General features: G+C 52.8%; 1 protein-coding gene across 17 annotated transcripts in view; it reads left to right on the forward strand.

The window, feature by feature from the left end:
* Positions 1–14,420, forward strand: part of FNBP1 (formin binding protein 1) — an 878,539-nt gene that overhangs the window by 393,556 nt on the left and 470,563 nt on the right. For all 17 annotated transcript variants that reach the window (XM_078646220.1, XM_078646221.1, XM_078646222.1 and 14 more), the window contains one exon: positions 7,433–7,495. In XM_078646220.1, the coding sequence (XP_078502346.1) occupies positions 7,433–7,495 (63 nt within the window). The remainder of the gene's footprint in view (positions 1–7,432; positions 7,496–14,420) is intronic.

Below are 14,420 nucleotides of genomic sequence, written 5' to 3' on the forward strand. Positions count from 1 at the left end.
TCAGCATAGACAACGGACGATAAGAAGAGACATCTAAAGCATCCCTGCCCGGCTTCAGCAGGGGCACAACCAGCGCCTCCGTCATAGAGTCAGGCAACCGCCCCAATTGTTTCGCCTCCGCATACACAACCTGCAGTCTGGGCGCCAGTACTGCCATAAATGTGGCATAAAACTCGATCGGCAACCCATCAACCCCAGGGGTGTTGTTCCGCGCCATATGACTAATTGCGCCTCTGATTTCGGCCAGGGTGACAGGGCCCCCCAGATCCCGGGCTTCCTCCTCACCCAATACCGGCAAAGGGATCTGATCTAAATAATCGCCAATGTCCGTGGCTTCCACTTCGAGGTGGCTGGTGTACAGACCCGTGTAGTAGGATTGAAAGCGCCCCAGGACCGCTGACTGCGAATAGACCACCTCCCCATCCTCCAGTCGCACACTCATTACCGGGCAACCTCTAGGGTTCGGGTCAGCCAGCTTCGCAAGGAGCGTGCCCACTTTATCGCGCTCCTCATGCACTTTCACCGCATACAACTTATAATCATAGCACCGCAATCTCTCCGTCTCAGTCGCCACCGCCTCCTTAGCACGTAACAAGCTGTTTTGCAGCTCCGGCTTCTCGGGTCGCTGGCGTTCCACCCCTCTCAGCACTTCCTCCGCCTTCGCGAGGTCATTCAGCACCGTCCCTCTCACAGTCAGAAACCGTCCCATACACACCCCCCTCACCACCACTTTCATCGCATCCCATTCACTCGCTCTAGTCGCTGTCGACCCAGCATTGACCGTGAAGTAGTCGTCTATGCCCTGTCGGACCGTGTCACAGAACACCGGGTCCTCCAGCGTCTCCGGGCGAAGTCTCCACGTAGGGACCGGCGACCTCGCCAACTGCCATTGTACAAAAATCAGCAGTGGGTTATGGTCCGAGATGGTTCTAGACAAGTACTCAGAGTGAATCACCACCTGCGCCAGAGACTCACAACACAGCACCGAATCCAATCGAACATGCAGATCATGCAGTGCTGAGAAGTAGGAATAATCTCGAGTTTCGGGGTGCTGCGCTCGCCATACATCCACTAAGCCCCACCTCTCCTGCCAGTCCCGCCTATGAGTTGCAAGTCTGCGCACTGGGGAGTCTACCAAAGGCGGGTGTGACCTGTCCAACAGCACATCCGAAATAGAGTTAAAATCCCCCGCCAGCAATATAGGGCCCGCCAAATAATACGCCAGTGAGCGCGACAAACCCTCAAAGAAATGTGCCTGATCAGCGTTGGGGGCATAGATGTTGCACAGCACCACTTCCCTACCACACAGCCTTCCTTCCACCACCACATAACGACCTTCCGGATCAATCTTCTGACTCGTGACTTGGAATGGCGTGCCCGCTCTGATCCATATTAACACCCCTCTGGCAAATGCTGAGTAAGTCGTGCCAAACACCTGACCCCGCCACCTCCTCTGTAACGCCCCACATTCCTGCTGCGTCAAATGAGTTTCTTGAAGCATCGCTATCTGAACGCCCCGCCTCACCAAGTAGGCATGTACTTTGTGGCGCTTAACCATAGTTCGAATTCCCCGGACATTCCATGTGACACATTTCAAATTAGGTAACGTCTCCATAGAGCATCAATCCCAACAATGGCGCTCGCCAAGAAATGTGACCCGCATCGCAGCAATTGAACAACCCCTGCAAAACATACCCCATAACTCCCATCCCCCCCCTCCCCAGGACAGGGCCTAGTAACCCAGCTTCAGCCCCGTTCCAAACCTCAAATACCCAACACATCACACTAATCTGTGGTCGACACCACAGAAGACCTTAAGGGTCTAAAGAGGACTATGGAGCCCCGAACCAGGACGACAGAGCAACCACCCCGCGCCCACAGCCCCACGCTGCTAATGCAGCCCCATACCTGGCAGTCCAAAAGAAATCAGGAGCGTCCAGGCCTGAGACAAAGTTCAGCAGTCCCGAGCTTCACCCATTAAAGATACCATCCGATGTTTGCGGGGTAACCTCCGGCCCCTGCGCTCCCCCCACCTCCGAGTCTTCGTCGCCGGTCTTCTCACCTTCACCGTCGCCCCCCGAAGCCGAGCCCCTGGAGGCGTCATCTCGCTGTGAGCCCGGGATGCTCGCCGCGGCCTCCAACGCACTCTGTCTATCAGCCAGCATTTGCGCCTCACGCTCGGCCCGTTGGCGCCTGTTCCGGGAGCGGATGCGCTGGGACTTCCTGACCCTGACCGGTTGCTCTCGAGCCCTGGTGGGCCTGTGTGCCCGATCGGTCCCTGCACGATATAATTCCAGCCAGGACCATGCTTCATCAGGTGTTTGGAAAAAGTGAGATCTTTCATCAACGATGATCCGCAGCTTGGCCGGAAAAAGCAAGGAGTATTGGATCCCTTCCTCTCTCAGCTCTTTTTTCACCGACAGAAAGGAGGCCCTGCTCCGCTGCACCTCCTGCGTATAGTCCGGAAATATCGTCACCTTACTGTTGTCCACCTGGAAGGGCCCGCAATCTCTCGCCCTTTGGATCAGCAGATCCCGGTCCTTATAGTGCAGCAGTCTGGCCACCATCGGTCGGGGCGGTCGGCCCTCCAGGGGAGGCTTCGCAGGCACCCTGTGTGCTCTTTCCAGGGAGAAGAAGGGGGAGAGGCCCTCCGGCGCCACCACTGTGCGGAACCAGTCCTCCAAGTAAGCCACTGCATCGCCCTTCTCAATTTTCTCTGGAAGCCCCACCACCCTCACGTTGTTCCGGCGGTTGCGTCCTTCCGCGTCCTCAGTACGACGCTCCAGGATCGCCAGTCGACGGATAACATCATCGAGTTTATACTCCGCCGTGACCACCGCCGGTTTCAGCTCCTGGAGCAGTAGTTCGTTGGATTTCACACGGTCAGAGAGCTTGGCGTGGTCCGCTCTCAGCAGGCCCAGCCCGGACGCCACCTGCGCAATATCTTGGTGCAGCTCATCCTTCGTAGCGGTGATCGCGGCCAAGATAGCATCAAGGCGGAGGTTTAGCCTCTGTTCTTGTGTTGAGGCCTCCGTTGGGAAACCGCCACTCACGTCGTCCGGCCTCCGGCCTCCCCCTTCACGCGGTTCGGCGGCGCCATTCCCCTGCGCGGCCATCTTGTGTGCAGGTATTCAGCCACACCAGCTGCCCCCTTGGACAATGGCCAGGCTCACCAGAAACGCTCAGCGGAGTGTCCCAGCTAGCGCGGCTCCCCAATCCCCAGGTCAAGCGGGAACTCGCGGCGCCAGCTGCACCCCACTCACGGCCAACCTACAATATCCAATTCGGAAGAGCACTCCGTGCCGCCCCTCAGCCACCCATAGAACGTCCGCAAGGCCCACCAGGGCTAGGGGGAGCAGACTCCACCGAAGAGGCCGCCAGTGAATTAATTGGGTTCCAGGGCAAGCTGAACACACTGCCCCCGGCAACACTGGTCTCCGTGAGGCACCATGCATGCATGCATGTGGAGAAGTGTGGCTCAGTGGTTAGAGGCGGCAGACCCGGAATCTGAGATCGACCGTGGACCAGGGTTCGATTCCCCGCCTCGGCGGGTCTAGGGCTCATAAATTCCACGGTCTCGACAATTCTCGCTCCGGTGCCTACTCGACTCACGGGGTCACACTCTGCGACTCTGGGCAATAGCTTGCTTAATCTCCACATCGGCCCCTCGCAGCGGTATGCCTGGCTTTCACCTTGTGGATACCCTGCCGGGGTTTCTCACAGGGGAATACCAGGACGGGTTCCCTAAGCAAGCGCGGAGATGCCCCAGGGTAAGTCCTGCGCTATATAAGTTTCATACATTTACATTTACATTTACATGCACGGTGGGGCCCAGTACCACGCCGTCAGCCCGGCGTATCCCTGCCCTCCACCGGGTGGGACCCCTGCCAAGGTCCGGGCCCACGGCCACCGCCTTATCTGCTCGTGTCCCGGGATGTTCAGGATTGTTGGCGGTGCCTGTTCTCTTCTTTGTCTTCACGTGTGGCTTACCAGCTCTGTTATTTTAGAGAACCTTCACAAAATGAAGAGCAGGACAACACAATATGCATCCAGTATCACTAGCCATGTTGCTTGGTCTCTGGGAGCGTGCAGTGCTGTAGGCAGCTAATGATGGCAAGTATTCCAGTGTCACTGTCCGCCGCTCTGTTAGTGCACGGGCCCAGGGTCTGCCATGGGCACTGCGTGCAGGACCTCGCCCAAGCGCCGCAGGGCGCGGTGTAAGTGCACCTCGATCCAGCAGGGAGTGCGGTGAATGCTCGGGCGGGGGTAGTCTGGACCCCAGCCCCTAACGAAGCCAAGTCGTAGAATGCACAGGCGCCTCAGGTCATCCACTCCAATCCCAGCTGCGCCCTGGGCGGACTCCCCCCCCAGCAGCCCGCCGCTCACCTCCGTGTGCCGTCGGCCCCTATTGCGGTCCGGCCGAGCGGCCACGCAGTCCAGCAGTGCCTCCGCCGGCACAGCGCAGTCCCAGGCTCCGCTCTCGCGCTGACCGAGGGATCGGGTGGGGGAGGGGGGCCACTCCTGCCGGCAAATCCCCGCCGACCTCCTCCGCAACCCGGGCCCGCTCCTATGGCTCACCGCTCCGCACACCACCGCTCGAGGGTCCCGCAGGCGCCTGCAGCTGCTCCTGTGCTCCTCACCGCTCCGCTCCCGGAGCTTTCACGCCGTCAGCGCCGCCATCTTTCCTTTGTCTGCCGTCCAGAGTGAGCCGAGCACTGGGTCCTCCCGCACTCAGCAGCCAGGGTCCCGACCGGGGTCCAACGCTCCCCAGGAGGTCAGCGGCCCCTCCGATCCACATTCCCAGCCACCAGGCGACACGGGGCGACGTTTGGCAGGATGAAAGACGGGACACGGCGCGGAGCAACTCGCTCACGCAGCCACCCCGGTCGGCGCCGAAACCACGCCCCCTCACCTGAAGACTTAAGCAAACAATGGGCCAATCTTAATATTTTCAGTTCTGGATATGATATTCCTTTGGAGTACACATTGATGACTGACTGTTCAGTTCATTGTCGTACAGTTGTTACACAGGACATCCTTTCTTGGTGTAATCTGGGCACCTCCAAGGGTGCAATGGATTTCTCTATTTGAATTTAAGGCCCTTTTTAAAGCTCAGTTAAATCGCCCAAAAGTATCCAAGCTCTGTTGTCATCACTAGATTTTCCTCTAGTGAAGGGTTTGAAAAGGTTGGAGACAGATTTTCAGGCTCTTTCTACACGTACACTGTTGTGTCCTTCCACAGATGGGCATTGAGGTGGCTGCAGTAACAGAGGTGGCTCTGCCTCCCTTACATGTGCCCTAGAACCAGCTGCTGCTAGAGGGTTACCAGTAGAAGTGATACCTGGGGAAGAACAGGGCTGTGGGAATTCAGCTTGGTCTGCTCCTAAGTTGGATGGGCAGTGTAATGAGTTGAGTGCTGAGGCTGTGTGCTCCCAAGGCCAGCAGCATTCTGTACCAGCCGGAGGTCGCCTCTGGATGATTTGGGGAGGGCGAGATAAAGGCATTACTGTGGATGAAGTAAAAGCATTTGTAAGAAACCGAAAAATGCACAACATTTTTATATATGTGAGTAAACGAAGGAAGCGCCGGTCTCTTGACTGAACAGTGCTTTGAGCCTGAGGTTGGGGTCTCGCTCACAGCCTTCGAGCCTTGACAAACGTCTCCGAAGGCAGAAGTCCGGCTTCACATAAGATGGTCTATCCCAGACCTCAAGCACAATCTGACTGTTGTTGGCTTACATAGTTACCTGAAGGAGTGCAGCTGGCAGGCCAAAGAGGGGACATGCTTGCTCACCATTGATCGTGTTGAGCTCCGCTGGACCCCACGGTTTAGGTAATGGGGGGGCCTAGACATAGTGTTAGATAAAGACTCAAAGACCCCTCAGTGATGTAAGTTCGGTGCCCTGGACACAAGGTTCACTAAGTCCTATGCAGAGAGTCTGAGCATCTATGGTGTTGGACGCCACAGACCAGTCCAGAAGGACCATCATCTTATCTGGCATGGCCACCGCTACCGTCTTGTAACCGCAGCTCAGCCTGCACCCGGCTTGCATGGATGTAAAATACTGCCTGTCCTACCAAAGTCCTGAAGACTTAACATGTGGAGGTAGGTTTCCTATTTATAAGGATGCCTTTGTTAGAGGTGTAAAGGGCACCCAGCTGGCATTGGATACACAAATACTGTGGGTCTTGCTAAACTCCTGATGTTGGTGCTATGTGTCTCTCTCCAAGTCTTAACATGTGGGGAGAGGTTTCCTATTTGTAAGGGTGCCTTTGTTAAAGTTGTAAACTGAAAAAACAAGTGGGCAACAAGTCTAGTCTCTAGGTGATCTGGATCCTTTGCTTTCACCTGCCAAGAGCGCCACATCTTTTTCTGTGAGCAGCTTGAGAGTGGGGGCTGGACTGTCCACCACTGCAAGGATAGAGGGACGCGGTCACTCACTGGTGACCCTAAATGTCTCAGTTTCAGCCTTGGAAAACTTCACAAAGTCCTTGCATTTATCCTAAGAGCCCTTTGTTTTTTACACTGTATAGGAATTGGAATACTTTAATATGGAAACTTAAGTTCTTTTCTGTGGAAGAAACTGACTGGTGTCCTGGCATTTTAGAAATATTGGCAGCAACGAGAGGATTTCAACTCATCACGCTGGCCATGATTGATGCATCTATCCGAATGTTGGTGTCTTTCGGCAGGCCACGAGGTTTAAAATCAATACTCCAAGTCTACATTTGCATTGGTGGGTCTAAATTGTGATTCCCATATCATAGTTGTGTGCAGAAACTGATGTTGTGCTCCGTGTCCAGTTAGATGCCTCTTGGCACTAGTCAACATTGGCTTGAACATTGGATCTTGCATAGATTCACATCCTTGAATCATTCCCTGTCCTCAGGCTGGGAATCCCCAATAACTTGGTAACGGCTGAGTGTGAATAGTCATTTAGGAGTTTATTAGGACCACTAGGACAGTGGATTACTTGTGTTGAGAAGGAGGGCAGGGTGTGATCTGATAACAAGGAAGAGGCTCGTTAGAAGAGCCCATTGATGTTAGAAGTCAGGAAAATAGTCTAAAAGGAGCAATATTTTGATTTGGTGTCTGCAGGAAAGGAGTCCACTCTGTGAATTCTGGAAAACACCATATGTGTATCCAGGGCCTCCTTTTGTGAGATGTAACTCTAGAAGCAGTACCAGGACCCTAACGTCAGAGCCCCTGGCTGCTTCTACTGCCTCAGCCCTGGTGCAGGCACTATGCCTGTGCAGGATTCATCTTTGCATCACTCCCCTGTGCCAAAAAGCCCCAACTTAAGGAGGTATACGGAGTGGATATGTCAGCCAAGTCTACGCGTTTCATGAAAATGGTCTCCGGGAATGTCTTTAATACATGGTTCTTACCAATATCGTTTTTCTTATGTATATTTGATTTCTATCTTTTTCAGCATTTTCACGACGGCCGCAAGATACAGCAGCACATCGAAACCTGTTGGAAGCAGCTTGAAGCGGTATGTACAGTCTCTGCAGAGAACAGCTGGGCCGCATCCGTCAGTGTGCACACTGTTCTAAATGCATAACTTGTATTGGCTTTTTAGGTCTCACCTGCCAGACAGCTCTTATCTGTCTGGTAAGGCCAAGCCTCTTGTCAACCATAGTGAAACCTTACAGTAGACCTAGAGCCCGCTTGGTGCTTACATTGTTTGGCTTTATTAGGTCAAAGCCGACCAATCAGCGAAGCTGTCTGGTTTGCAAAGACATCTTGGGGACATTCTGAAAGCTTCCCTGGATTCTGCCAATCGCTTGCCATTCTGTTTGGGGTTTATAACACACATCTGCTTACTTTCTGTTTGCTGGATTTATTTGTTTTAGGCTGTCCAGTTTGCTAGCCCCTCCTGTGGAGCATAGTCTATTTACTATATTCTCCCACAAGTGCTTGCTTTCTATAAACAGGCTTTTAAATGGTGTTCTTATATTGTCACGTTTGCTGTGCATTCAAAGACCAAGGTCAGATGTCCGGCTCTGTCTTCTGAGGGTGCTTGGTGTTTTCTTTCTCAGACTTCAAAGTGAGAGAGTTTATATGACAATCCTGCTGGCTACCCATGTGAGAACAGCTGCTGTAGAATTGTTTTTTTCTACCACACAGCAAAATGTAAATGTCTTTAAATGAACGGTGCAAATATTTCAGAATACATCAACATTAGGAAAGCACAAATGAAGCAGATTTGTTTGTAATTCTGAAGTATAGTGGAAACAAATATTGTAATGTGATTAAAGTAAATCAATACACTTGGTGATGCCATTTCCACACATTGTTGTTTGTGTTCTGTATAGTTTTATCAGTAAAACTCTGTCTGTGCAAATGTAATGGTCATTTTAATGGAAGATGTGCTGTCTGTAATCGCAGCGCACTACTACACCATGCATACTCCACTGTATGACACTATGCCACTCTACGCCAGTCCACTCTACAACACGACACTCTACTACATGAACACTGCAACACTCTTCTCTCCTCCACTCAACATCACTCAATGCTATGCCACTCCACAACACTTGCCACTTTACTCCACTCTATGCCACCCTGCCCCCCGTCCCCCCTTCCCCCCGTCCCCCCTTCCCCCCGTCCCCCCTGCCGCCCGTCCACCCTGCCGCCCGTCCCCCTGCCGCCCGTCCCCCCGTCCCCCTGCCGCCCGTCCCCCCAGCCGCCCGTCCCCCCTGCCGCCCGTCCCCCCGTCCCTCCTGCCGCCCGTCCCCCCCCTGCCGCCCGTCCCCCCGTCCCTCCTGCCGCCCGTCCCTCCTGCCGCCCCGTCCCCCCCTGCCGCCCGTCCCCCCTGCCGCCCGTCCCCCCTGCCCCCCGTCCCCCCTGCCCCCCGTCCCCCCTGCCGCCCGTCCCCCCTGCCGCCGGTCCCCCCTGCCGCCCGTCCCTCCTGCCGCCCGTCCCCCCTGCCGCCCGTCCCCCCTGCCGCCCGTCCCCCCCCTGCCGCCCGTCCCCCCTGCCGCCCGTCCCCCCTGCCGCCCGTCCCCCCCTGCCGCCCGTCCCCCCCCTGCCGCCCGTCCCTCCTGCCGCCTGTCCCTCCTGCCGCCCGTCCCTCCTGCCGCCCGTCCCTCCTGCCGCCCGTCCCCCCTGCCGCCCGTCCCCTCTGCCGCCCGTCCCCCCTGCCGCCCGTCCCCCCTGCCGCCCGTCCCCCCTGCCGCCCGTCCCCCCTGCCGCCCGTCCCCCCTGCCGCCCGTCTTCCCTGCCGCCCGTGTCCCCTGCAGCCCGACAGCATGTCCCCCTGCAGCCCGTCCCCCTGCAGCCCGTCCCCCTGCAGCCCGTCCCCCTGCAGCACTCCACTCAATGCTCTGCCACTCTACACCCCTCCATTCTGCGTCGCTCCACTCTTAAACTATAGTCCTCCCTGTGCCAATCTGCAGCACGCCATCCTTCTACATTCCACTCTATGCCCTCCACTCTGACACTCCACTCTTTTCAACTCCACAACACTCTACTCCATGTCACTCTACTCCACGACACTCTGTTCTAGGTCACTCCACGACATTATACTCCACTTTAATCTACGACCCTCATTTCTATGACCTTCCACAACACTTTGACCCCCCTCCCCTCACAACACACTACTCTACGCCATGACACTCGCGGCACTCTACGCCACTTCACTCCACTGGGCTCCACTTTACGCCACTCCGCTCTACGATACTCCACTCTATGCTATGCCACTCCACTCTATTCCACTCACTTTTAGCCCTGCTGAACAGCAGCCATGCTGGTGTACAACATAGCAAAGACACGTTGGCAAAGCCAATAGCTCTTGCTTGGCCGAGACCTATTGGGTTTGCCAATGCTTGTTGTGTTTGTCTTTTCACTGGAGCATCTTCTCTTTACCATCCTTTTGATTGTCTGATTTGTGTCCTTCCACTTCGTTAAAATCTCCTTGAGAGTGCCTCTGTTTCCTTGCACTCCCCTATCTTGTTCTGATTCCTCCTCTCAAATGTCCGCCTCGCTTGTTGCTTCCGTTACCCCCCCCCCCCCCCCCCCAACACGCTCCTCTGTTATGCGTCTCCACCTCGAAGTACTTGTCCTTTTTAGGGCTCGGACTCCTCCCCAGTGAAACTGGGAGGAGTTTCGAGAACTAATGTTAAAGGAGAAAAAAAAGAAGAAGTATCTCCTAGGGCCTTGGTGAGAGGAATTCCACACATTCCTTAGCGTTTTCTGTCATCTGGTCAGTGATTCGTCTTCCTTGTGTTTTCGTTTTAATAGGCTTGAAGTGATAGGGTAAATGTAGTTTTGTTCCGCCATTTTGGGCATATTTCGTTCGTGCTCGCGCAAAGAAGTACATAAATTATAATTAGGAGCTGTCAGGGTGCCTCCGTTAGTGAATCCAGATGGCCGGGCGCGTTCACAATTCTGCAGCGCTCAGCGCGCAGCTTCCTTGTTTTGTTAGGCACGGTGAGATTAAGTGATTTGTCCAGAATCACGGATGTTGAGCGTCGTTACAGAGCGCTAAAAAGAATGTGTTGCAATAAAGTTAAACGTACATATATATTTTTAATACAATACATTTTTTACAGGTACGCAACAATGCACTGCAAGGTTCACGCCTCATAAAGATGTTTATGTGTATTTCGAATAAAGCGCCTTTTGTTTTTTTCACCATTTCTTCGGCTTCCCCCGCTCGAAGCGCACTCGGGAATGTGAAAAAGTGTTCCTGAGACTCTGGCACTCGAGCGGGCTCCAAGCCGGAATCACACAGTGTGAAATATTACATCATTTTTTATTGCTCAGTCCTGCGGCACGTGAGCTGTGTGCGCGAGAAACCTCATTCCAGCCCACGGACACACGAAAAGTAGTTGTAAGAGCTGCGGCCATCATTAGCGGACACTTGGACCCTTTCTCTAAGAACAGAAAGTAGCCGTGAGAGGAGCGCCGGCAATTACTTCAGAGGAAGAGTTTGGAGCCGTATACACCAATGTGTTATGATTGATATTACCCCGTCTGTAAATACCTGGTGGCTGCTTCACTTTCATTTTTGGGAAGTTTCTGTTTTTCAAATCTTTGAAATAAAATGTAAATGTATACTCCTCAAAAGGGAATATCGGAGCAAAAGACAGAAAAACTTCGGCTGCCGCAGTAGTTTGTAAGAGGTGAATAAAAGTGGTAAAAGTTTTGCTCGGGACGGCCGCGCTCGCCTCCTCCCTCCTAATAAATACGGCGCTTCCTCGTGGGGCTGCCCTTAATAAAGAGAGCCTTTTCTGACATAATCCGCATTCCCTTCTGGGCTGACAATCACCTCAGCTCTGCCGATGATGCGCGCACATGACTGTTCAGCCTTCTTTTTTTTCCTCTCGCCTGGAGTAGCGGACATGTGCCAGCAAGGGCTAGATGTTTGCAGTTTTTTTCTCCTCTTCGCTATTTACTGTATTCTCGTGTGAGGTGAATGGGCAGCGCGAGGAGGCGGAGGGGGCTGCGTCCTCCTTATCTGAGTTATGTCTGTCCAGAAAGAAATGGTTAAGTGCGCCCTCCCACCAGCAAGCATACCACGAACATAAGACTTCAAAGAGATTCCTAGACTGCCTGTGAAGTGTAATCACCCCAGGCCCACAAATCACCCTTCCATGGGCACCACAGAGTGAAGCTGACATTCACCTGCACCCATGGGTGCTGCTGGAACTAGGAGGCTGGAGGGTTTATAGGCTCAGATGAGGCTTGCAAACATTTACACTCTTAACACCTCAACCAAGCCCTTTCTTCTGGCCTAAACTCACTCCCTGCGGACCCCGCCCCATCTTCTGCACATGTGGGTCACTGTCCCTGCGCATTTCACACTAGAACCAGGTGAGTAAAGTAGTGAGTGCAGAGTAGTGATTAGAGAAGTGAGTAGTGAGTAGAGTAGTGAGTAGAGTAGTGAGTAAAAAGTAGAGTAGTGAGTGGAGAGTAGTGAGTAGAGTAGTGAGTGCAGAGTAGTGAGTAGTGAGTGCAGAGTAGTGAGTGCAGAGTAGTGAGTGCAGAGTAGTGAGTGCTGAGTAGTGAGTGCTGAGTAGTGAGTAGAGTAGTGAGTAGAGTAGTGAGTAGAGTAGTGAGTAGAGTAGTGAGTAGAGTAGTGAGTAGAGTAGTGAGTAAAAAGTAGAGTAGTGAGTAGTGAGTAGAGTAATGAGTAGAGAGTAGTGAGTAGAGTAGTGAGTGCAGAGTAGTGAGTAGTGAGTGCAGAGTAGTGAGTAGTGAGTGCAGAGTAGTGAGTGCAGAGTAGTGAGTGCAGAGTAGTGAGTGCAGAGTAGTGAGTGCAGAGTAGTGAGTGCAGAGTAGTGAGTGCTGAGTAGTGAGTGCTGAGTAGTGAGTAGTGAGTAGAGTAGTGAGTAGAGTAGTGAGTAGTGAGTAGAGTAGTGAGTAGAGTAGTGAGTAGAGTAGTGAGTAGAGTAGTGAGTAGAGTAGTGAGTATAGAGTAGTGAGTATAGAGTAGAGTAGTGAGTAGAGTAGTGAGTAGAGTAGTGAGTAGTAAGTGCAGAGTAGTGAGTAGAGTAGTGAGTGCAGACTAGTGAGTGCAGACTAGTGAGTGCAGACTAGTGAGTAGAGTAGTGAGTAGTGAGTAGAGTAGTGAGTAGAGTAGTGAGTAGTGAGTAGAGTAGTGAGTAGAGTAGTGAGTAGAGTAGTGAGTAGAGTAGAGTAGTGAGTAGAGTAGTGAGTATAGAGTAGAGTAGTGAGTAGAGTAGTGAGTAGAGTAGTGAGTAGAGTAGTGAGTAGTAAGTGCAGAGTAGTGAGTAGTGAGTAGAGTAGTGAGTGCAGACTAGTGAGTGCAGACTAGTGAGTGCAGACTAGTGAGTAGAGTAGTGAGTAGAGTAGTGAGTAGTAAGTGCAGAGTAGTGAGTAGTGAGTAGAGTAGTGAGTGCAGACTAGTGAGTGCAGACTAGTGAGTGCAGACTAGTGAGTAGAGTAGTGAGTAGAGTAGTGAGTAGTGAGTGTAGAGTAGTGAGTAGAGTAGTGAGTGCAGAGTAGAGTAGTGAGTAGGACATCACAGGCAGCAGCTGTGCAAGCTTCTTACACTCACAAGGAGACCACAGGCAGCTGAGGTGCAATCTTCTCCTACTCACAAGAATGACATCACAGGCAGCAGCGGTGCAAGCTTCTCACACTCACAAGAACGACATCACAGGCAGCAGCAGTGCAAGCTTCTTACACTCACAAGAAGGACATCACAGGCAGCACCAGTGCAAAGTTCTTACACTCACAAGGAGACATGCCAGCAGAGGTGCAAGCTTCTCACACTCACAAGAATGACATCACAGGCAGCAGCAGTGCAAGCTTCTTACACTCACAAGAACGACATCACAGGCAGCAGCAGTGCAAGCTTCTTACACTCACAAGGAGACCACAGCCAGCAGAGGTGCAAGCTTCTCACACTCACAAGAAGGACATCACAGGCAGTAACGGTGCAATATTCTCACACTCACAAGGAGATCACTGGCAGTACACACCACATGAACACACTCCACAACACATAGCAACAATACATTGGCATTTATAATGCCATTAGCTCAAACTCAAATAAATCCGAGCCCGATTGCATTTCTAATGCTTGTTTTCCAGAGGGTTTGGCAACTGCCATTTGCTGGTGTGCCCAAACCATATATTGCACAAAACACTTGTATGCACCCCCATCACTCCCATGCCCCTGCCCACTGCTGTTGCTCCCATAAACCCGCTTCCCACCCACCGTAGTCATTTAGTTTGAATGTTTTGGCATGGCTGCAGTGGCGGCTACCAATGCATAAACATGGTGAGGCGTGATGGCTCACAGCTCACCATAGATGCGGCACTTCTCTCCTGGTGATGGTGGTGTTTGTGTCCGGGTCTGCAGTCGGTCTTCATTCGCAGGATTGAGCCCCGAACCCTGCCCTCAAAAGGCTTTACCATGCATTGTATTTATTTGTGTTTGCCTGCTGCGCTCGCGGGCGATGAGCCGCCTCTGATGGCCTGGCATGTGCCATCTGCTGCTGGGCTGCTCTACTACATGAAGAGTGCTTTCGTGCAAATACAATTTCCTTTTTTTTAAAAATGTACCGATCTATGTGGCGTCAACCATCTTAGGTTGTAAATGTAAAAAAAAGGAAGGAAATGTTGCCCACTTTGCATGCGTGCACACGTCATCACGCATGTGTGGGCTACAGAAAGACGTGCCAGCAGCAGTGAGTGCTCTGGCCAAAAGAAGCTTTGTCCTGATAACAGTGCTTTATGTTCAGTAGAAACAAATGGCGGCAGTGAGCCGCTCTGTAATGGGCCATCACTATAACCTTTTGTCATTTATATCCCGGTTGGGAGAAGGTGTCAAAAGGGAAAAGACTCTAAGGGCCAGATGTAGGTAATCCCTGATTACCGATTCTTAAATACCGAATCATACCGATTCGGTATTTTAGAACTGGCATTCGGGATGTAGGTATATT

This window comes from Lissotriton helveticus, chromosome 5_1, assembly GCF_964261635.1.
Source record: "Lissotriton helveticus chromosome 5_1, aLisHel1.1, whole genome shotgun sequence".
NCBI lineage: Eukaryota > Metazoa > Chordata > Amphibia > Caudata > Salamandridae > Lissotriton > Lissotriton helveticus.